This window comes from Cavia porcellus, unplaced genomic scaffold (assembly GCF_034190915.1).
Source record: "Cavia porcellus strain 051 isolate PalLab524CR breed Dunkin Hartley unplaced genomic scaffold, mCavPor4.1 scaffold_12, whole genome shotgun sequence".
Classification (NCBI taxonomy): domain Eukaryota; kingdom Metazoa; phylum Chordata; class Mammalia; order Rodentia; family Caviidae; genus Cavia; species Cavia porcellus.
In genome coordinates, this window is record NW_026947495.1 from 43,797,608 (window position 1) to 43,822,542 (window position 24,935).

General features: G+C 33.1%; 1 protein-coding gene across 5 annotated transcripts in view; it reads left to right on the forward strand.

The window, feature by feature from the left end:
* Positions 1-24,935, forward strand: part of Galnt13 (polypeptide N-acetylgalactosaminyltransferase 13) — a 464,434-nt gene that overhangs the window by 429,816 nt on the left and 9,683 nt on the right. For 4 of the 5 annotated variants that reach the window (XM_063259105.1, XM_063259107.1, XM_063259104.1 and 1 more), the window contains exons 11-12: positions 17,128-17,262; positions 22,169-22,198. In XM_063259105.1, coding sequence (XP_063115175.1) covers positions 17,128-17,262; positions 22,169-22,198 — 165 coding nt within the window. The remainder of the gene's footprint in view (positions 1-17,127; positions 17,263-22,168; positions 22,199-24,935) is intronic. The other variant, XM_063259108.1, reaches the window with a different exon arrangement.

Genomic DNA, 24,935 nt, shown 5'->3' on the forward strand with positions numbered 1-24,935 from the left:
ATGCCACAATGATACATGTGAACCCATGTTTATAGTAGCACAATTTGTAATAGCTAAATCTTGGAAACAACCCAAATGCCCATCAACCACAGAATGGGTAAAATATATGTGCTATTTTTATAGAATGGAATATTACTCAGCTATAAAAGGATGTTCTTGAGGCTTTTATAGGTAAATGGAGTCAACTTGAGACCATACTCATAAGTGAAATAAATCAAATTCACATTTATAAGTATTGTATTATCTCTCTAGGATAAATAAAAGTAATAAGATCCAAAATGCACAATAGATTTTGTAATTATGAAAGAAAAAGAAAGTGCTCAAAAGGAAAGAAAAACTGGGATAGAGGAATGAAAGAAAGGAAAAGATTTTATGTATGTTGGTAAACATAAATATATGTATGTATATGTATGCAAGATAGATAGCTATATTACTAATCTCTGTTAGTTCATCAAAAAAAAAGTTTGTGCTGTCATTGTTTATTTTTGTGTCTAGATCTTGTAACCTAAACAACTACTTTTAAGATAACAATATACAATATATTAACTAATGTTAATTTCTTGTTTTTGAAAATCTGTATCATATCTATCCTTTTTTTTCTGTTTTGCTTTTTAAAATAAAATAAGAATAACAGTAAGAATCCCTGTTTCAGATCTGGTTGTTCCTTTCTCTTAGAAAGGGGCTGCTCACTGTGACTCATAGCTGGTCACTATAATGTACACTGTAAACTCTAATGCCCAATTCACAAGCCATTCTGCTTCTTTACTTCCTGCTTGCTTATCCAATATAAACCCTAATGCACTAGAATTGGGGCCTGATATTCTGGGAATGAGCCTGATCAGTGCCCATTGACATAAATAAATCTGCCTCCTAATCCTGGATGTCATTTTGGTGTTTCTGTGTGCTGTGGCAATGTCATGTCTTCATCCTCATCACTTCTCATGAGCTCTAAATGTGTACTCAATTAATTATTATGAATTTCTACAAGCATATCAAACTCATATTTCCTAACAAGAAGTCATCTTCTTCCCTTTCTCATAGTCATCCAAAATTCAAATCTAATATAAAAACTGTACTTCTAAATTCAGATTGGTCACAAAATCCTGACATTTAAAACTTTAAAAATGTCTCTTGCATCCTACTTCACAATCTCTTTATATACAGGGTCGCAACCTTTGTCTTAGCCTATGTTTTCTTTCAACTTTATGATTTAAATATCTCATTATGTCTATACATCACTTATATTATATTTGATTTAAAATTTCATCAAAATCTTCAAGAATTCTCCACTGCCCAAAAAAATAGAATTTGTTTTATTCAGTGTGATGCACAAGGCTCCTCATAGTTTTCCACATTTCTGGACTTCTAGTTTGACCCACCTTGATGTTTCAATAGTTTGTTGAGCTCAAAATATATATCTGGTAATTTTCCATTCCCTGCATGGGGCAAGCATTTTCAAATCTCTACAAGTTATGGAAGCCGTCCTCCAATTTCATGATTAAATCTATCATCTTTGTCCACAAACTTAAAGATCATTTAGTTTTTCTTGTTAGCTAGGTTAGCATCTTCTTAATTTTCCCAAGACATATTTTTTGTAAATGAACAATCAGTTTTTAGATAGATTTTTTCCTTTTGTTTAACACACAGCATCACTTGTAAATAGTCATTTCTATAGAGCAGAGTCAGTATCCTTGCAGCTGGAATCTACTAAGCAATTGTTTCTTTAGAGTTGTGTCTAGATATAAATTTGTGAAATCAAAGTTATGCAACAGTATAGGACTTTTAATGTATAGTGACAGATGGTCTTCTTTTTACATTTTCACCAATTTAAAATGACTAATTGCTAAAATAGGAAGTGACACTCTGAGAGACACTAAGTCTGTGCTATCCTCTTTCATTTTCACGACCATCTTCAGATTACATTGTCTTATTGTCCCTGTTTCATTCAGGGTAGATTTAGTGGAAACTTTGAGAAATTAGCAGCATGACTAAGATAGTAAGACCAGTTTGAACGTAAGTCTATCTGATCCACATCAACTTTATAACCACTGTATTTTCAGTAATTCCCACTCATATTCCACGATTGCAATCACGGTGGCCAGTCCTGATGCTTTATTAAATAACTTATAATGCACTATTGCCAATTTAGTTTGTGAGAAGAATTTCATATTTTCAAACAATATTATTACCATTATCAATGCATTTAAGGATTCAAAAATCAGCATTTAAAGACTTAAAAAATGATATTACAAATTTCTCGTATATAGTTTTATTTATGCTCCATGATTCATGGTAAGATTTTTTTTCTTGTCATCTTTAACAATACTTCATTAAACAAAATTATACCCTGTGTCATGCATGTTGCAAATATTTATCTGACATTTTGACATTTTGTATATAGTTTTTATATAAATATTTTAATATATTTTGTATACCAATTGTTTGTCTTTTTCTTTTTTGATGCAGAAATGCCATTTTTTTTATAATGAATGGTTTTTAAATGTCTACACCATTTTAAAAGAATCAGTTTCAAAATTGCTAAATTTTATCAATCTTATTGGCATATATTTTATCTACTCATATATCGATACTACTTTTTAACATTTACATTAAAATATGTTCATGATTAGGTACAAGTCAGATTAATACAATATTTATAAAATAATTATTTTAATTTATAATCAAGAATCAATACACAGATTTTTAAATTTTCTTGGTGAACATTTCCCTGTGAACTGCAACACATCTTCTATCAAAAATAAAAGTGCTTCCCATTCACATTATACTTCGTATTAAAGAGAAAAATGTAAAGTGGTAGAAAACTACACTTTTTAAGAAAAATATTTATAATGTTTTTCTTTCTCCTTAGAGCCACTTATTTGGAGAGAGAATACACATCGAAACATTCTGTATAATTTATTGCAGTAAATAATTCAGAGCCATTTTTCACAACAGTAAGACTTTTAGAGAAGCTTATGCTAGCCATTTATTAAAATACTCTTTTCTGCCTAAAATATCATTTGATATTATCTAACTTCCATAGATTTATCTTTTCCTATAGAATAGAGCTATTTATATTTAAGAATAATCTAATCTAAAATCTAATCTAAAATCTAAAAATTTTGAAAATAAAAACTGTTTTGATTATAGACCCTATCCCAGAGGAAGCTTGATTATTTCAGTAATGCATTCTAATGTATTCAGATTGTAATGAATTCATTCATTCAACAGATATGTATTTATATTAAAGCTTACATTATTATAACTGCCATAATTATTTAGAACCCATTTCAACATTGATCAGGTCTCCTTTTAGAATTTGCACAGTGGAATTAAAACTTGTATTTCACAAAGTAAATTTGCAATGGAAATGAAATGGCTTATGAGAAAAGAAGGAACACCATCCATCCGTTAAATGTTTAAATGAGTTGGATATATACAACCTAAAAGAAAGCAAAGTTATCATAATTTCAACAAGAACAGGAACTATTCCAAGAGCATCAATGCTTTGTGGAGAGAATTTCTCTGGTTTTTGTTGGCTTTATAGACTAAATATGTACAGAGACTAAAATATACTTAAGGTAGAACAATTTTTTTACCTATTTTGGCTACTTCAACAAAAATGCGAACTGAGTGGCATATAAATAACAGAAATCTATTGTTCATAGTTCTGGAAGTTGGGAAGTCCAAGACTAAGATTTTTGGAGCTCACACGTAATGTAGGCTTAGGCTCTGGTTCATAACATACATCCTTTTTTGCTGTATCCTCATAGTGAAGGGACTAAGTAGTTCTCCATGATCTCTTTTATACGGATGCTTAGCCCACTCATTACTGAACAGATATAATGCTATTCATCTTCTAATGCTACCATACTGGGAGATAAGTTTCACAGATGAATCGAAGAGTTTGAGGGCACAAACTAGAGAAAATGGTAATTTGGCTGCATCATTCATCTAAAATAAATTTGATAGGAACCATCTGACTATAATAGATGATGCTACAATGTTTGAAAAAATTATCTCTCCTGAAACTTGACTTAGCTTTAACACCGTATCATTAGACCTCCATCTTATTTCAAGTGCTAGCCTTTTTTCCGGTATACATAACCTATATACGTCATCTGTTTTAATTTAAATTTTATTGTATGCTACTCTGTTACACCTTACATTAGTGAGTTAGGGTGGGTGAAAAATCTCAGTTCTCAATAAGAGAAATCTCAAATCTCAATGAGAATTCTTGGGTGTCAAAACTGCTGTGTGATTTCAAGAAGTCCCATGTCCTTTCTGGCCCTCAATTTATAAACCTGTAGACTATTGCAATATTATATGTTATAGTAGTGTTTAATACATATCCACTTATTCTAATATTCTCTATCTTCATTGTTGAATAAACAAGAGTTTCAAGACCAGATGATTTGCAGAATCTTTAGTCCAATATCAGAATGTGTAAATTTAAAAAGACTGGTTAAAAGACTGGTTTTTGGAAAAATTCTCAAAACTGTGAAATATTTAAGCAAGCTTCTAGTCATCAATGACTTAAAGGAAAAAATTAAAAATGCATAAAACATGTAATATGTAACCTATAATATATGAATATCAGTAAGAATAAAAATCTATTATTAAAATTGTTTTGTGTTACATAACGACAATATAAATTTCTCAATAAACTCTTTAAATATGATTATCCTTAAAAGAATCATTTACAAGGCGCAGTATTATGAAGATTTATTTGTCTCAGAAGTTGTTTGGCTTTTATCTTATGGACTTTATGAACTGTGTAATTTTAAAATTAATTTTTGGCAAAATACATTATCCTCTCACAGAACAGTAAAAAGTGCATGGACTAATATTCTTACTAGTCCCATTCTTTTTTATCAATTATTGTTATTCATTGTCTTAGTTATTTTTTACTCGTTGCTGAGACAAAATACCTGAAGCCCAAGTTGGGAAAGGAAAGGTTTATTTCTTACAGTTTTTGGAGGTTTCAGTCCACAGTCAGTTGGCTCTAAGGCAGGTGTGTATGGCTGGGCCGCAGTTCATAGATGGCTGCAAAGAACAAGCAGGAAAGAGCAAGACACACCTTCTTCCTGCCATTACATCACATCCTAGCTCCACCCCTACGTGGGTGTAGCACTGACACCATCAATCCAAGCACTAGAGAGTGAAACAATGACAAATGCACAATGCAAACTCATGAGGCCTGGGGGACACAGACATAACCATGACATTCCACCCCTGGCCCCCAGGACTCATGTACATCCTTTATACAAATCACATTTAGTCCACCTCCAAGAGTTGCCAAAGTCCTAAGTTTCAGCATTGCTGAAAAGTCCAAGTCCCAAGTCTCCTCCAAGATCCATGGTAAACTCTTAACTGTAAATCCCTTTACAAATGAAACAAGATTAAACATTTTTGAAATGCAAAGGCACAAGATAAACATTACCATTCCAAAAGTTACAAACAGGAAAATATAAAGTATTGGAAACAAAGCAAATCCAATGTCCAGCAGGGTTAACATTAAGTCCTGGAGTTCCGTGCTCAGCATCTGAAACAATCTGGTTACAAGCTCCAAAAGGCTTGGGTGATTCCACCCCCCATGACACTTCCAGGGATTTCAGCTCCTGAAGCCTTATCTTAAATCCTCTCTGCTCTCTTTTTGGAGCTTTCCTTGGTTCATCCAATTTCCTGGCTTTTCGAAACTTCTGGGGTCTCCACTGCACCTTTAGCTTCACCTTTACATCTTCACAAATTACCCTCTCAGGGGCACACTGCTTGGCCAGCCAGGCCCTTTGCAATCAAGGTGGAAGCCATCTTACCCTCAGAATTCGTGCATTTTCCTTGCACCTAAAATCAGCACCTGGTGGATGCTGCCAAGGTTGCTGCTAGCTGGAGCAGTAGCCAGGCTTTTCTCTCTCTTGGCTGTCGGGGTCAGTTGCCTGGATCTTAGGGCTCTGTTTACCTGATTGTAAAGAAAAGCTTCTCTATGTTGCTGCCATTCTGGAACCTCATGTGGCCTGTGTTGCCATTCTGAACATGGTACTCTGCAGCTTTTCTCTCTGAGCAAATTCTTTCACCTTTGCACTGAGGCTGCACAGGATGGAGACCCGCTTCCTGGGATGCCCCGGGGCCATCTTTCTCATTTCTCTGTTTCTCCTCAGGAATCAAAATCTCAACTTTGTCTTTACAATCCACAGCCTTCCTGGGATTTTTCATCTGGCCAAACTCACAGTATTGCAAATTATTCTGCTGAACTCTTTGCTCTTAATTTGCAACATAAAGCTGGCTAAAAGCCCCCTACAATAGCCATGCCACAGCCTCAATGTTGGATTGCTTTTTAATTTCCTTTTCAAGATTAATCAGTCCATTGCCCTTTGTCTCAGTCTCAGGCAAAATCTCTGGGCATGAGCAAAATGCAGACAAACTTTCTTCCAACCCATGACATACATCATGGGGAGTCCAACATGGGACTTTATGGGAAGAAGCAGAAACCTCCCAAACCGAGTCTTTAACATCAGGCTTTCTATCAGCCTTCTGGTCTCCTGAGCTCTGACCAGAATCTCCTCTACAGAACAGCCTAAGCTGCTCCAGCTCTATGTATCCAGGCGACATGTGCAAACCTTTCCAAACTCTGCCCACAAGCCATTTCCAAAGTCTCTCAAAAAACATGGTCAGGTATAGTCACAGCAAATGACCCCACTCCTCACAAATGCACAATGCAAACTCATGAGGCCTGGGGGACACAGACATAAACCATGACATTCATATAAGAAGTATAATTTAATTTCTCCTTATTAAATATACACAGAAACAGACTGGTGCATGTATACAATCTTCTTTAAATTCAGTTTGTAACACAGTGAATTAGAAGTAAGTAAATAGCCATATAATCCCTATGCCCAATCTCATTGGAAATATTAAGAGATCTTTTATAAAGCAAGTACTCCAAAATGCCTACAAGATGTTTTCAGAACAAGGTCTGATAAGGGCAGGAGTAGATCTAACAGGGCTCACAAAGCAGCCAGAGAGCACAGAAAACAGTGTGTGAGAAAACAAACAAACAAACAAACAAAACTGTCATAAATTGAATTGAAAATCAACTGGGGACAGTGGAAAATAAAGTTTTATAGGTAGAGAAGCTAAGATTATAATGGAATGTAAATGGCAGGAAGGGAATTTTGATTTGAAGAAATACAAGGAGTAAAGAGGTTTCAGAATAGGGGGTCATTAGAGGATAACTTGTAACCTATTTCTAACAAACTTTATGAAAATATTTGGACATGGATTTTAGTTATTAAAAATGACAAAGTGAATACTGACAAAATGAAAAAAGCCTCTTATTTAATGCCTAAGCATAATTTTCCAAAGAGAAGTAACAGAATGTAGAACTATTTTTTCATTTCTTTTATTGTGTTATGAAAGGGCTTGATCCATACAAAGCAAGAAGTGACATGTGGTATGTACAAAAATGATATCTTTCCTTTTTTCAGGAAAAAGGCTTCAGTAGGTTACCATGGAAACAGCCTAGTGTCAATTCCAATTTATTATAGAAATCTTTAATCTTCTAATGAAAACCTAACACATAGGTACATTTCTTTTCTATTCCAACACTTTTTATCTAATTTTTTGAAAAGATTTGAGATGTTTTTTTAAAAGATGTAAAATAAATGCGTATGTCTGTAATATATGAAAATTTTTGCTTTAACCAAAAAATTTTAGAGATGCATTTTAAGGTCATGAAATGATTCAAGCAATCTTGATAGGCCATTGCGTGGTTGGTGTTTTCCAACCCTGGCCTATGAGCTACTGAGAACCAGTGCGACTTTTGGATAGGCAAATTTGTTATGTTCTAATTCACCTACCAAAAGGTTTTCTCATTCATTCACTATTAATGAAAAGATCCTTAATCTAAATTTGATCTTTAAATGTAGGACACTTAATGTAGTATTAAGTGTAAGTCTAAAACAAAAACATGGCTTCAACATTGAAGCTTTTAGAAATAGGTTAAAAGTCATTTCTGGCATCTCTTGAACAGAGCAAATTAAGAAATGGATGTATCTGGTGACCTCACAGATAGTAGAACTTAACTTCAGTCCTGTCCTTCTATGTGACTTGTGCTTATTAATTCCTCTAAAGCCTCGTACATGGAAGAAAGTGATGATGACTACACAATAGAGAAACATTATGAACTGCTGTAAGTTTCTACACTATGAGTCATGTTTATACCACTTGTGATATAATACGATAAAACTGGCATTGCTCCTTTGTAGTTTTCCTTCTAAAAATATATAACTCCAGTCTGACTTTCCTGTAAACAATAGGCAAGTGCAAAGTGAAGGATTTTCTAAAAATACTTGACAAGAACTCCTCAAACACATCAAAGTCATAAAAAAGAAGGAAGTTTGATCCTCTGTCCAAATAGATATCATGATAGAATGTAATTAATATCTCAAATACGGTTGTAGAAAAAAATGCATTTTCTCTTTATTATTTTTCTGTATATATATTTTTTGTGTATATAGGAAAACTAATGTAATCTAAATAGAATCTGGAAATTATCTTAAAGACAAAACTTTCCATCAAGAAACAAAATGCTAAGTATGTGAAAAGATCATGGGATATGGAATCTGACTCACAGGGTCAAAGACTGATTCTCCTACTTGAAAACTGAGTGATTTCATGGAATTTATTTAACCTTCAGAAGCATTATATTTCTCACCTAGAAAACAATAATAATAATAATTAAGAAATGGATGTATCTTGTGACCTACAGCTAGTAGAACTGAACTGAATTTAAATTTTTACTGAAGAAATGTATTTGTGCTATGTCTTACTTACAATACACTTTGGATAACAGCCTTCTTACCAGACATACAACAAGGCCTCCCAAATATTAATTGTTTTTTTTTTCCTTTCCACTTGTATCTAGCCCCAAATCAAAAGACCAGCACCTGCAGTTCTTTGCCAAAGAATTGGTATGAGTAGCCAGGGGCTACTTTGTCTGCCTAATTGCACCTAAGGAATTAAAAAATCCTACTCTCTGAAAGCACATCTCAGGTGAAATCTGACAATAGGTGGTCTATGAACTTTCCAGCTTTTTCAACCAGTGAAGGGACTGACTCTGACCCAGTATCATGCCTCTGTTCTACACATCATAATACTTTCAGAACAGGTCCTTTAACAGCTCCCATCTGTCCCCTACTCTAGCACTGATCTTTCCTAGAATCATCTCTTTGATAAACTATGCTTGAATGCATGATTCAGTGTCAGTTTTTAGAGGAAATCAAATAATGTGAACCTGCATATTAGTTTACAGCAAGAATTGATGCCATGAGTAAATTACATTTCTTTAAATATGCAACCAACTAAAACATTTAGTATTAAATTCATTCAAGGAAAATGTTGTGATAATAATGGGGGGATTATTTTTTTAAATAAAGTATATATATATATATATATATATATATATATATAACACGAATTGTACTAGAGTGTTGCACTTATCAGGCAGGTGGTTATGCTGCGCTTAGCTATATTCTCAGCCCTAAAGTCTAATTTAAATTAAAGAATATTTTACATTTATAGATTAGAGGTAATTACAACTGTCACACAGTATGTGTATTTTTGTGTCATCCAGAATGATATAATAGCCCTTTTCAGTATTTCCATATAGTTGATACTTTTTATCTAGTTACTTTGCTACATACCAAAGTGTTAGAAACTATCTCATGATGATATATAGGTACCAATTGTAAAATTTTTAAAAAGTACTAGTAAAAATATATTCAGATAGAACACACAAAAATCAACAGTATTCTTATACACCAAAATAAACCTCACCAATCAATAAAACAATTCCATTGTTAGTAGCATCAAAAAATTAAGTAGAAAAGAAATCAACTTACCCAAGAAGTGAAATAATCATATAAAAATTCTACAGTGCTTCGCAAAAAACAAAAACAAAGCAACCCCCCCCCAAAAAAAAACAGATTGAAAAGAATATTAGAAAATGGAAAGTATCTTCTTCTTGGATAGGCAGAACTGATATTTTCAAAATGGCCACATTACCAAAACTGATATATAGATTTAACGCAATTCCAATCAAAATACCAAAATGATTTCTAAATTCTAAAATTTATGTAGAACCAAAACAATCTTGAGCAAGAAGAACAAAGCTGAGGGCATTACAATCCTACAGTATTACCTCAAGTTATACTGCAAAGCTACAGAAATAAAAGAACATGTTACACACACACACACACACACAGAGAGATGTACTGACTAGTGGAACAGAATTGAGGATGCAAAAACAACTGTAAGCACCTTCAACCATCTGATTTTTTACAAAAGGAACAATAATTTAAACCAGAGTAAAGATATCTTCTTTAAGAAATAGTGCTGGGAAAACTGATTATGCTCATGTAGAAGAATCAAACTTGGACCCCCATTTCTCACCTGCAGCAAAACAAAATTGAAATGGATATGAAAGGAATAAAAGTGAATCTTTTGGAAGAAGTTAGTGGCAAAACAGTAGAAGACACTGGAATAAGCATGAACTTTCTGCACAAAATAAAATACCAAGAGTCAACAAATGTGATTTATCAAACTCAAAATACAGCAAAGCGGACAATCAACAGAGGGAAGAGACATACAGAGTGGGAACAAATTTTTGCCAGCTACTCTTCAGATAGAGGTCTAGTATCTAAAATACATGAAGAACTAAAAGAAAAAAAACACTGCAAAATAAAAGGCCCAATAAAAATGTCCAATTGAAATCAATAGACACTTCTCAAAAAAGAATTTTAAACTGGAGTAAGTACATGAAAAATAAATAGATGCATTTAGCTAGTAACACTGATAGTCTACCTTACTTTGGTAAGAATGTCCATATATCAAAGATTCAAAAACAAGAAATAGAGGCAAGTTTGTGGAGAAACAAAAAAAGTAAGTTCTACACCGGTGATGAAAATGTAAACTAACACAACTGCTGTGGAAAACTGTATGGTGATTCCTCAAAAATCTGAAATGACAAATTTCATTTAACCCAGATATCCCTCTTTTAGGTAGCTTTTCAAAAATGTTAAAATCATTACATTTCACAGATACATGCATACCCATGTTTATAGCAGGACAATTCATCATAAATAAATTGCGGAAGAACCTGATATGCCCATCAGCAGATGAATGGATAAAGAAAATGTGGTAAATGCACACAACGTTGTATTATTCAGCCATAAAAAGTAATAAATTTGAGTATTTATAGTAAAATGAATGGATCTTGAGACAATGATGCTAAATGAAAAAAGATACAAAAAGTTAAATAATATGTGATTTGTCTAATATAAGATAAAAATGTACATAAAAAAGCAAAATAAAAGAGATGTTAGAAGGCTCGGAGGTAGGTTCTGGAGGTCAGGAGGGGCAGGTGATGTGGGAAATGAGGGAGGAGAGGTGAAGGGAAGTAAAAATGATCCAAGATGGAATATGTATAGTCCAGTTCCCCAGAGAAATGTAATTGGTATTAGTATTACTTGGAATCCTATGATTTTTCTGGGTCAATTTTTACATCTAGTTAAGTGCAGCAAGTGGCATAAAATGCTATCTAGACAGCATTCAAACTGTGAAATTCAGTAGTAAATATTGCCTTAGGAACAGATAAAAATACTTATAAGTTAAAAACTAAACAAAAGATAGGAGAAAAAGATTGGAAAACTACATCCTATATAATAATACTGAATGAAATAAATGGGATATTTTATACACAAGCTGAGTATTTTGTGTGTAGTCAAAGTATATATTTTTCAACCATATCTTAATTACAAAGAGCAAAACAAAACAAAAATATACCTATGTATATCCATCATCCTGTCCATCTCTTCATCTATCAAATACGGTCAGTCATCCCAACCATTTCTCATGGGAGGATGAGAAAAACAAGTCTGTAGTAAGAAAGACCAGCAGATGGCAGAGTAGTATGCCATAGTATATTGATGCTACATTTTCTTTATCCATTCAACTGCTGGTGGACATTTAGGCTTTTCTAAGATTTATGTATGATGAATCGTGCTGCTCTAAGCACAGATATGCATGTATCACTCTTCTAAGAAGATGCATAGAAGGAGAATAGCTGGGTCAAAAGATACATCTATTTTTGGTGTTTTGAGGAATCTCCATAATTATTTCCATAGTGGTGGTACCACTTTGCTGTCCCATGAACACTGATAAAATGCTTTCATTTTTCCATGTGGATCCTTCGTCATTTGTTATTATTTGATTTCTCAAACATAATCATTCTTCCTTTAGTAAAATGGAATCTCATTCATGTTTTAATGTGCAATGCAAAAGGTCAGTGATTTAACATTTTTTATGTATTTATCGGCATTTGTACATCTTCTGAAGAGTGATTTCATTTTATGTTTTTATTTGAAGGTTTTTGTACATTTTACTAATGTATCACAAATAATAAATTTTCAAAACTAAAGTAGAAAAAAGAACATTTTCACCAATTAGTTACATTTTCAGTTCCCACAGCTTATTTTCTTTTAATTTTAGTTGTATCCCTCATTTGCCGTTTTAATTTTAGTGTGTTATGAGGACTGAGAGGTATTGTGGGTCAAGAAGTGAGCCCCAGTAGGATGCCAGGTTAAAGAGCTGGGAGAGCACTGAATCATTTGCAAGAAATGGAAGTACCTTGAGACCATAGTATGAAACAAAGAAAATTAGGCACACAAGTTTAAATCGTGCATGATTTTTGTCATATGAGAACCATAATATATAACTGAAGGGTGAGTTAAAACATAAAGGGGATACCACTAGGAAATATCAAGGTAAATGTTTGGCATATGGGAAGTGACCTGAGAGACAGAAGGAGGGGGGTGGAGGGGAGAGAAATGAGATTGCAAAGGGGTGGTGAATTGTAAATTTTAAAACAAAGAGGAAGAAGATGGAAAGGGAACTTTGGAAAGGAAGGGAAGGAAAGGAAAAGGAAGCAAAGGACAGGACAGGACAGGACAGGACAGGACAGGACAGGACAGGAAAGGAAAGGAAAGGAAAGGAAAGGACAGGACAGGACAGGACAGGACAGGACAGGACAGGACAGGACAGGAAAGGAAAGGAAAGGAAAGCCGAAAACACCAGCAGAGGGCGTTCAGCTCCTAGCCCTTTGCTGAGCTAGGCAAGGTCTAGGAGCCACAGCGCATTCTGTCCTTATTTTCCAAACTGCACTGCTACAATTAGGTTGCACTCACTCACAGATGTTTATGTTACCGAACTGAGCAAAAATTTGTAATTTTCCAGAGGAGCAAAAAGGGAACTATTTCTAAAGTGATAGATATATCAGGATTATGAACAATCCTGATAATTGTATATATACACTTTCACTGTGGAAAGGATTGGTTTAATGAAGAATATTTTAGATCATTCTCCAACCAGTCTGAAAATTATTAAAATGCTTTTTAAATTTTAGATATTGGAAAACCCATAAAAAGTTTTGGACATACTACCCCCAAAAGGAAAATCTATGACAAACTATGTACATATATAAAATAATAAAAACTGCTTCCCTTTTGGGAAATAAAAATCACAAGATTAAAAGAAATTGAGATTATACTTATCTATCACTTTATATGTAGTATATTGATTTGTATACAACATCAAAATCAATCCAACCTCGATAAAGTGTGCAAAAACTTAGGCTAATTATGGTAAAAAGCTGTTTTTGAATATAAAATTAATTTTTTAAAAAAATTGTGATTGTGAAAATGATTGACTTGAAACTTTTGGATAATATAACTAGATGTTGTTACTTTCATCTCAATACTAAGATTCAAATTTTGTGAAATTTAAAAACAGTTTACTTGTGCAAACATGATCATAATTTGAAAAAGGAATCATATGACTTGTAGATCTTGTGATCCATTTTAAGGGTAAAAAACGATGCATTAGTTTGCTGGGGTGCTGCAACAAACTATCACAAAGTGTATGTTTTAAAATCACAAAAATGTATTGCCTTATAAATTTGGAAGCTAGAAGTCTGAAATCAGTGTCAGAAGCATCTCATACGAAAACCTAGGAAAGAATCATTCTTTTTCTCATCTAATTTCTGCCGTTTGTCAGCAACCCTCGCTGTCCCATGACCTGTGGACGCATTTTTCCAGTATCTACCTCCACCATCTGGTTGACTCTTCTCTAGCTCTGTCTTTTCTGATTAAAACATCAGTCTCTTTGGATTAAGGTCCCACCTGAATCCAGTATTATGCCATAAAATGACTAATTACTTGTGTGATGATCCTATTTCCAAAAAAGTTCATATTCTGAGTATATGGGTTTAGAAGACCATATCATTTTGCAGGACACAATTCAACCCAGAGCAGGAGGTATCAGAACATGGAAAAGATTGCAAGGTTTTCTATGGAGAGAATTATTGCCTACTCTGTAGGTGAGATTTTGGTTTCTAGAGAGAATTGAAGGCAGGTATAGCACTGTGGTGGCATAGGCCATGCGGTCACACAGTTCTACACTCTGGAAATTCTTTATAGCTTTCTATTAATTGATACTTTGTTTCTATTTTATACCATGTGCTTTAAATTATGTAGGACACTACTTGGAAAGCTTGCTGTGTGCTTCTTGCACATGGAGAGGGTGGCAGGCTATGACTTGACTAATACCTTAGAAACAAAGCTGGCTTGGGACAACTGAGTTGAGGGGTTTGAACTGCCCCATCAGTATACCCCCCCAGGGTTTGTCAGCTCATAAAAAGTGGATTCTTATAAAATATGCATTGATTTCATCATTAGCACTTTGGGCAGAGATGCTCAGTGTTAAGAAACTCTAAAAGGACACAGATACTCTCAGCACAGGAACTTTAAACTCATTCAAGCCAGAGAACAGGGAGGAGTTAAAAGGAAAGGCTTTGGCTAAACTCCCTCCTAGAGCTTTACCACCTTGAAAAATAAACTCTTACTAGCAGCCAGGGGGAAATTGGGATAAAGAGGGGAAAAAAAGAAGTTTTAGACAGTGAAATACAGAAAGAAAGACTTTTTTTTTTAACACCCCCCCCGCAGCAACCAAAAGCATGGCCAATTTAAATAGACAATAGGAGAAAATTTGATACTACACAAAATTTTGAGGTTTGATTAATAATATTAAACAACATTCTCATTTCTGAATTGGATTTTAAAATGAAGTAGATGAAAAGCGCAAAAAACAGGAAAAAACATATATGTCATAGTTCTCATTTACGGTAAAGACATACTATCCCTTTTAATAATTTCTATACTGTCAAGAGATTTTATGTGCTAAATTTTGCCCCCAACCTCACTATTCTATGCTAAATTTGTAACCCCCAGGGTATCCCTATGTGACAGTGTTTATAGATATGATGTTTTAAAAGGTAATTTAGGAATAGTAAGGCCATTGAGAAGTCTCTAACTCATATCTTTTAGATGAAATTAGGACATAGGCAAAGAAAAAAAAGCAAATCACATAAAGAAAGAAATAACATGCCCACGTATGTGACAGAAGAGACCCTTGAGAGAATTTGTACATAGACCTTGTGTACACAATGTAAACATCAAATATAAAACAAAAATTTCAAATTAGCATCAACTAGTCTTGGTAGTTTATATAAAAGAATTCAGCTTATGTTTTGCAGTACTGTAACATGTTGCACATCCATAGGTATATAAACGTAATTGTACAATGAGGCAGAATGACAGATGTATTTAATGTAATGTATATGAAAAAATGTTACATATGGCTTCTTACATAGATAGGTACTTCATAAATGTGAACTTCCTCTCAATTTCTTTTTATATAATGGAAGGAAGGTCGTCGACACCGATTGTTATACCCTGCCACTAGTCCCCTATCTTAATTAAAGCGATTGAATTTTGAATCCGTTAACTGTCATAAAGTTAGTTAGGTAATGAAGCAACTGAAATCACATGTGATAAAGCACTCGGATGGTTTCAAAGATGTACAATGAGACCTCACTAGTGAAAGAAATCAATCTCATGCAGTCATCCATATGTGTGACAATTTAAGGTAAAGTATTTCAGAGTTTTGTGCAGGTTTCAAATGTTTTATCTTACATTATCATCAAGTGTAAAGTTTTAAGTACAACAAAAGCAGAACAGATAGGGCAGGCTCAGTATTGAGAGTTACACATAACAACTGAGAGAATTAATCTGCTTAAAGTTGCGGGATGGGCAATAAGCAACAGTCACAGGGGAGTGTCACTTACTAGGAAATCTAGCAAGCAACTCTAAGTCATAAGGAATGAGAAGTGGTGAATCCAGAGGTCCAGGTTCTACATAGAGAAAATTAGCTGAAGGTGTCAGGAAAGCCTGCCGTCAGGTAATAGAAGCTTTCATTCAGATCTCTGGTTTCTATCTTACAATTGGGAAACTGAGGACACAATGAAAGTGAGAAACCACATACAAGTCACAATGGGGTAATAGTTCTAAGATTTGGATAATACTAGCTATCAGTTATTGGGTACTCTGGATGTACCAGGACCTTTGCAAGAATTTGTTTATGTTATTTCTGTGTTCTCAAACCAAGTTCACATATACTCAACAGTAGTGAGTGTATATTTTTAAAAATCACAAATCACGAATATAAGTGCAGAAAGTAAATAATTATAATCAAATCTAATAATTTTAGATCAAATAAAAAGGGCATGCATGTACTAATATGCACTGCCTTCTTCTTCTTCTTCCTATTCCACTTATTCTTATCGCTATTTTTATTAAGAGGAAAAAAATTTAGAAACTACTCAGCATTAGAGTAAGATTCCTTTTATTGAGCTCCATGCAATTTACAAACTTCATTATATTTAACTTGATTTTAATTTTATAAGACAAGTGTAATGCATGAAATAAAGTACCAGCATAAAACAAGCATTTAGTAATTTAGTTTGTTAAATGAAAGTTTTTGCCAAAAATGTAAAATACAGTTCTATTTCAGGAAAAAGGCAGAGAAATGAGTTAACTTTTTCCAGTTCACACAGCAGAAATCACCTGAGATCATATGTTTATCTGGTACAGAATCTTTTACAGACAGATCTGCTGTACCATGACTTTTGTTGTAAAATTGATACTATTTATTAGCTGAGTATTGTATTTTTAGGTGTTTTCTTATACGGCTGACAAAGAAATCAGAACTGATGACTTGTGCTTGGATGTATCCAGACTCAATGGACCTGTAATCATGTTAAAATGCCACCACATGAGAGGAAACCAGCTGTGGGAATATGATGCAGAGGTATAGTATTTGCTGAATTTTCTTATTATTTAATTGCTAATCTTAGTTATATATTTCAAAACCAAATTCCAAGCTTATTTTTTTCATCATTGGAAAAATCATACTTTAAGCATACATGTTCATATCTGAAAATATTATGATATCAAATTATACAAGAACATTTTTACCAAATTAGTTTATTAGTACAAAATAAAAATAATCATTGTTATATGCTTAATATTTGTAATCTCCATGTACATGCCAATGACAATTAGACAAGGGCAAGCTACAATTCTCTGAGTGACATGCATTAAATGTACATATAGGAAAATATTGACAATGTACATGTATTTTCAAGTTCTAAATTTGAACTGTGATACCTATAGTTATCAACCTAATATTTGAAGTTTGACAAGGATTAACAAGGTTTAATATTATAAAAGTATTGCAAAGAATTTTTTATCTTTGTCATAGTAAATGCCTTATGTAATTTAATAAGCTAAGTAAACATATAATCAGCTAAGCATAGCTTGCCAATATAGTACCCTTTTCAGACCAAGATGAGGGCAGAGAAATCAACAAAATTATTGGTGGCAATTTATAGCCAGGCAGCATGTAAAAACCAGTTCAGCCATCAGGTGGAGCTAATAAAAAAGAAATGTTTTTCTCTACATAAGGAAACAACCTCAGCAAGAGCTTTATACTTTTTAGTTCTCTTTGCTTAGCAAATATATGTAAGAAAAAAACCCTAAGTTTTACTTTTGCAAGATAAATAGTATAATAAACATGCTTCTCAGATCCTGAAATAAGGGGAACATTTTAAAACTCAATTTCAAGTTTTGGATATTAATGACATTTTAACAAAATCTTCTTTTTAAAAAGCTTTTTAAACGCCATTTAATTTGTGTGGCTTTATATTTTCTTAAGTATCAGGAAGGTTTACCAAATTCTTATAGGACTTGACACAGATTATGTAGGGTTAAGTCATAGCCTAAAATTTATATGACATTACTTGCTTCTTCATAAGTAGTATCTTTAAGGCCTTTGTCTTGTTTACTTTTATCTCCTTGTTGAGACAAAATACCTGACACCTAAAGTGAGGGAAGGAGAGGTTTATTTAGCTTACAGATTTTTAGAGGTTTGGGTCCATATTCAGCTGGCTCCAAGGCAGGGTGGTGTGGCTGAGGGGCAGCCCCAAGCAAAAAAGGAAAAGGGCAAAACTGAGTGGGAAACATACCCACGTTCCCTCCCTTAAATTGTACGCTGGCTCTGCCTTGGCTGGGTGTAGCACTCACACCACCAATCCCAGCGCTAGACAACAAACCAATCAGGAACACTGGTTTCAGTAACCTCCATGACTGCATTACGCTTCCAGGGCCACCTAGACACAAACTGTAACAGACCCAATTAAGAAAAACACTAAAAGTACTTCCGATGCTGCACCAATGTGTTTTAATTGTGTGACTTCTCAGTATCTCACTCACCCTTTTAAACACATTTTTTCCCTTTATTTCCACCACTGTTTCTGTTAATCCTCCCGTATACCTTTCTGTTGCTAAATTCAAATAGGTACACATGGACCCTTAATGGGTTCTCTAACTGTCCTGCAAACAAAAGTACAGATAAATCTAAAAGATAAGGTAGAAATTCTCCAAGTAGTATTTATTTATTAAATATAATCTTTGATGTTACTGTTACCTTTCTTACAGGAATCAAAGACCCTATTAGGCTTTGCTAAAAATGTATAAATATAACCTATATTTATTAAAAAAGGAGAATGATCATATATTCTTGTAAGATATGGCTACATTGAGCATAAGCATACCACTTTCAGTCCTTAAACTTTTCTATGCTGCTGAGTAACAATGACTTCCAAAGTTATAGTTCAAATTCCTTTATTTCTAAAATAGTTTCTGTACATAAGTGTACCTTTTGCTTGTGTTCTGTCATTCTGTATAAAGATTATTAAATATTAAGAAATTTCAAAAGAAAATTGAAAAAATGAGCTTGTTCTATGAGAATAAGTTTTATAAACTTACTCTTTTGAACAATTAATAATTATCCATTGCAACATTTAAAGTATTATAATATTTTGAAACATGTTAATGTTGCTTTGGGTTTACACAATAAGTGTAATATTGAGAAATTTTATTTTAAATAAGTAATCTGATCATCTTAATAATTATGTACCACTATTTAACTTACTCTCCTATATATTTATTTTCAAAAATGTTATAATCTTCAACTAGTTTAAAGATCTTGGCTTGACAAATTTGAAAATATATAAATAATGATGTAGAGAAATGACATGAGAATGGAACAAATTTTGCAATAATGTGTGCCTTTATGGAAATTTAACCTTTGAAATCTGATGCTTCGTGAGGTTATTGAAAAGAATATATTAATATCTTAAAGTTGAAATGCAATAACTACTTTTTATGATTTCTTTTATGTTTAAGTTTTTATTTATAGTTCATTTAGTCCATAGAATAGTTCAGATACTTGTGGCCAAAGTTTGACTCTAAAACTAATAAAATCCTCCAGAAACTTGTTATAAAGGTAGAATTTAAAAAACTATACTGGTCACACTAAATACAAATCTCTATTTTAAAAAATTCCTAGGTCATTTAGTGTATTTATACTAAAATTTGGTATATATAATAGCGAGATATGGTGGCACATGCCTATAATCCCAATACTCACTGGGGAGGCTGAGACAGGAAGACTGTGCCTGGCCTGCACAGTGAGTTCAAGGACAGCTTAAACTACATAGGAAGACCCTGTCTCAAAAAGCCAGAACAAAACAAAACATTGGTGTGTATAGTGATGAAACATCTATGCAATTTTCATGGTTTTTATGTTCTGTTGGAAAACACTGCAAACTTTGGAAAAGTCATGAATACACTTTGAAAAATGAGCAGGAAAGGGAGTGACAGAATGAGAGGTGGTGATGCTGAGATGTGTGAGTCACGCTCGGTAGCACTATTCATCTCATACACCAACAGCTCACAGTAGATGAGTGCTACTTACCACTTCTGTCACTTGGTTCTTTATCATTTGATAGCAAGGGCAAAATTACTCTTTGAGAAATATCAGAAGTAGTGCAGTTTTGAAGCAGCATAAAAACAGATGGACTTCACAGAATTACAAACTACAAAGGCTTCTTAAAGTTCCCTTCTCTACACTTTATCAGAAGAAAGTTGAAGCTCAAAAATTACCATTCAAGCATCAAAGCTAGGATTTAGTTACTAATAAAGTTTTCAAAGAAACCTAGTTATCAGTACATTACGAGTCTCACAGACTGAGCAGCTGAATGATCCCATCACTTTATCTCCTATAGTTCTTTCAGTCTTAAAAAAGAAAGTCATAAGTAGGAAAAGAATTGTTGGGAGGTCCAAAGAAATATGGACACAGTGTCGTAAAATTTTAAAAGATGAAATCTGTCTAGATGCTTTGGTTCTATTTATTTGTTAACTGAGAGGGAAAAGAAAGGGAAAACACTTAATCAAGTGTCACAGTTTTATCTGTTTTCTCCTGCAACTCTGAAACGAGTCTTACAAGTCATGTATTACTATCTCCTTATTTTTCCTATCAGTAAATGGGAACATAGTACAAAGGCTTTGTCTACGTTTGCACACCCAGGTTTCTGGCAATCAGTCCACCAGGTTTTCTGCTAGATTACATTGCATTTTATGATATCTCAAAAAAACTATAAATAATTAGATGTTTTCAATAGAGATATTCTATTAAGTTATTGTGAAATATTGTAAGTTAATTAATGGATAACATCATTGGTATTCCCTGCACCAACTTTTATTCACAGAAAACTTCTCTTTTTTAATGACATAAAAGTTATTATATGTTAAATGTAGCCCATTTAGATAAACAGAGAGTCATAAAACCACAGTATGACTATGATCTGCTTACAAATTTCATCTACACATCTTCATATATACCTAATTCCTAGTTGCTTCTTATTTTAGTTGAATGAAGTTAAGGTCATGTGAGTAATAAATGCAAAGTTAACTTTGATCTGAAATATAGGGTTTCTTGTGTTCCTGGCTATTACCTGAACAATATGACTACGAATTTAATTTTCTGTTACTTTCTTTGTTGTGATACTAAGTATTATACTAGCACTGACCTGGATCCCAGTACTTTTTTCTTTTCTTTGTTTTTATATTTGAGACAGGGTTCTGCATCACTAGGTTGTCCAGGCTGGCCTTGAACTTGTGCTCCTTGCCTCAGCCTCTCAGAATGCTGGTATTAGAGTTGTATGTCACCAAGCCATGATTTGCTGTCACTTTATAGCTGATGTAGCCTATTTAACTTGGAAGTTAACAAAATCGTAGAATATCTGCCTAGTCTCCAAACTCTTGAATAAATTACCCAAGTACTTCAGTGGGTCCCATTGCCACAGACTTAAAAACAAAAGTCAAAGAGAAAATTTCATTTCGCTAAACAATTTTAAAGTGTTCTTGTGAAAGTCCATCATTTATTCATTTTATTTTATTCAGGTTTCCTTATATGCTGTTTGAACATCACAATTTTATTCACTGTTTCTGAAATTTACATTTTCCAACAATATATGCACTTAATCACATTTCTTTTTAAACATCTAGGCAGCTCCATACAGTGTGAGAATCTAATTTTAGATCAGAACACTTATGCTCAACAAACACTATGCAACAAAGAAAAAAAGCGAGCAAAATATGATGCTAAAAATAAGTCTTGTTTTTCATGTGACTGAGCAAGTTGACTGAGAAATACTTGCAATGAATTTTACATCCATCTGTATAAAATGTTTCCCAGAGGCACAGTATAAGGAAATTTTTTAGCAGGTGAAATATGTTGAATTGATGTTTATAGAAATGCCAGAAGCTTATAGATTTTACTTAATTCCCCCTCTTTTGTTTGCCTTTACCAGAAAGCAGGTAAATGGGAATATAATTTCAAGGTAAGTGATCTATAAATACCATGCAGCTGTGTCTGTGAGTAAAGTGCCTAATACCATATGATGGCTCAATTTACCTTTTGAAGGTAGTGTACATTAGACAGGTATTCCTTTCCTACATTTCCCTGGACCCATAGCTGTGATATCTTGTTAGAACCAAATAGTGAATAGAAATTCCTGTACATTAGTGTTGTAGTCTTAGTTCTAGTTTTGTTAAATACTTTTGTTTTATTTTAGAATTGTCCCACTGACTGCACAGATTACATTGTTAAGTGATCATATCATATTTGGGATAAATATGTTATACTAATTTTTTAACAATTGGCATTCTGTAATTAATCAAGAGGTGAAACCTATTATCCAGGTGATTAAATAGCTATAACACCTCAAGTTGATTTTTATTCTGTACTTGTGTTTAACAAAATAATTTTTCAATTGTCTTCATTTCAAACCTTTAGAATGCTGACTGAGAGATATATAATGGATGCTTAAATAAGCTATGCAGTCAGATGTGTTAGCTTTTAATACCAATTTTTTAATTTTGTGTCTTTTAATACAAACTAGTGACCTAATTTTATAATGGCGCAGTTCTTACTTTGTCACTAGAATTTCTTCCTGAGCTTGACTTCAGTTAGTTTTTGTGGGAGTTGTGCCTTTGGAAGAGTAGATTTAGAGATACTTCATGAAATGCCTTGTCATAGACAAGGAACCACACAAATATGTATAAAGATAGGAATCATTAATTTTTTCTTGTCTAATTTTAAATGTGTTAAAATTACATATGTTTCCAGAAATAATACATTTCAGAGAACCAGTAAATGATTCCATATTATAAACAAAAATTAACGCTAAGTGAAGCTTCATATTATTCTGTTTTCTAGTCAACATTTTAAATAAAATGTAGGAAAAGTACTTGACAATAAACTGCATGTCAGCCTGTACGGTAATTACCTTTAAAACTGATTTGACATGACAGCCTCTTAATGAGGCATTCTAAACAAATACGAGAAAAGAACTGACAGCCAGATGTGGTAGTACACATCTGTAATCCCAGCTCTTGGGAAGCTAAGGGAGGATTGTTATGAGTTTCATTTCAGCCTGGACTACACAGTAGGATCATGTCTCAAGAAGAGAGAAAGAAAGAATTAAAAGTAAAGAAAAAAAAAGAGAAATTTTATACCCAATATAAAAGTGTGGATGCTCTCAAATAAACATCATATTGTGGCATTTTAAAATATAATAATATAATAGTTGCTACTGCTATCATTGCTAAGTTACTGGTATGGATAATTTTATAAAGAACTTTGCTAACTCATTTTAAACTATTCATACTTTTGAATTTATAGTTTTACCTCTGAGAGTCATTATCCTTAAATATAAATGTAAAAATTAATGAATTTTTGCAGATCTATTTCATACAAATTTTATATTTTAATAGTGCTTGAAGATTATTTTAATGATAGAAAAAATAACTACAATAAGAATGGAAGAATAATATTTAATTTGGTGGTACTGATTATATGCATAAATTATAAACTTAGGAAACAATATTAATATTTTTGTCTGTGATAGACAAAATACTCAAAGAAATAGTATTTTAATCTTAAGCAAAGGAGACTCTAAATAATTATGTGGATTTTGTTAAATAAAAAATAAATTTTAAAATCCTAATAACATTAAAAGTTAGAATTTTTCTCAGATTTCTTGCTTTTCCAAATATGTGAAATTAAAACTATGATTTTTTCATGTTTATTCATTTGAGAACCATTTCTGGGGAAAATATTATGATTTTATTTCTTATGAAATATTCATATTTTATTCATGCCCTGGAGTCACTTTTCCTGGCTGAATCCCTCAGCCAAATCTCTGTTTTTTATTTATTCCATAAAATACTTCATAATTCATTTTTTCTTTTTTCATGAAAAATAGAATTCACAATTCTAACACTGAGGTCTCTGATGCTAACATGACATTTACCAAGAAAAGTTCATGGCAAGAAAAATAATCACTGGGCATAGCGACATGCATCTGTAATCCCAGCACTAGGGAGGCTGAGGCAGGAGAATCACCATGAGTTTGAGTTGGGCTACATAGTGAGTTCAAAACTAACCTGAACCAAATTGTGGAAACCTGTCTCAAAAAAGTTCAAAAGAAGAAGAGAAAGAAGAAAGAAGAGGAGGAGGAGGAAGAGTGGAAGAACAATCACTGAAGATAGAGAATGATCTAGCCTAGAAATTCTAACACTATGGATAGGAAGTTGAGATTTGCTTTTAAAAAGCAGTTTTCTAAACCAATCATTGTATGCTGTTACATCACTAACAGAATCATTTTACAAATCATATATAGAATATTATACTATCTTTCCTATCTTTATAAATCATTTCTGTGCTATTTTACTATAGAAAACACAAAGAAATCCTTTAAAAGGTAAATCTGATAATTGTGTCCATTAAGCTTCTGAAGAGAAAAACTTGATTTTTGCAGTGTTTATTTTCTGTACTGGCCTTCACCATTTCAAATCAGCAAATGCAGTCAGCATCTCTCACAGCAGGTGTGGGGCTTGATCATACAGGCAGCCGTGGTTTGTGGCCTTACTGGAGCTTCTGCTTCTTAGTGAAGAAATGATGGAAGGCAAGAAACAGAAAATTGAATAAAATGCTTAATTATATGTTGTGAAAAATTTTCAAGTCGAGCCCCAATTGAGTTGATTTTTTTTTTCCTCCTTCATTAACTTTTCACC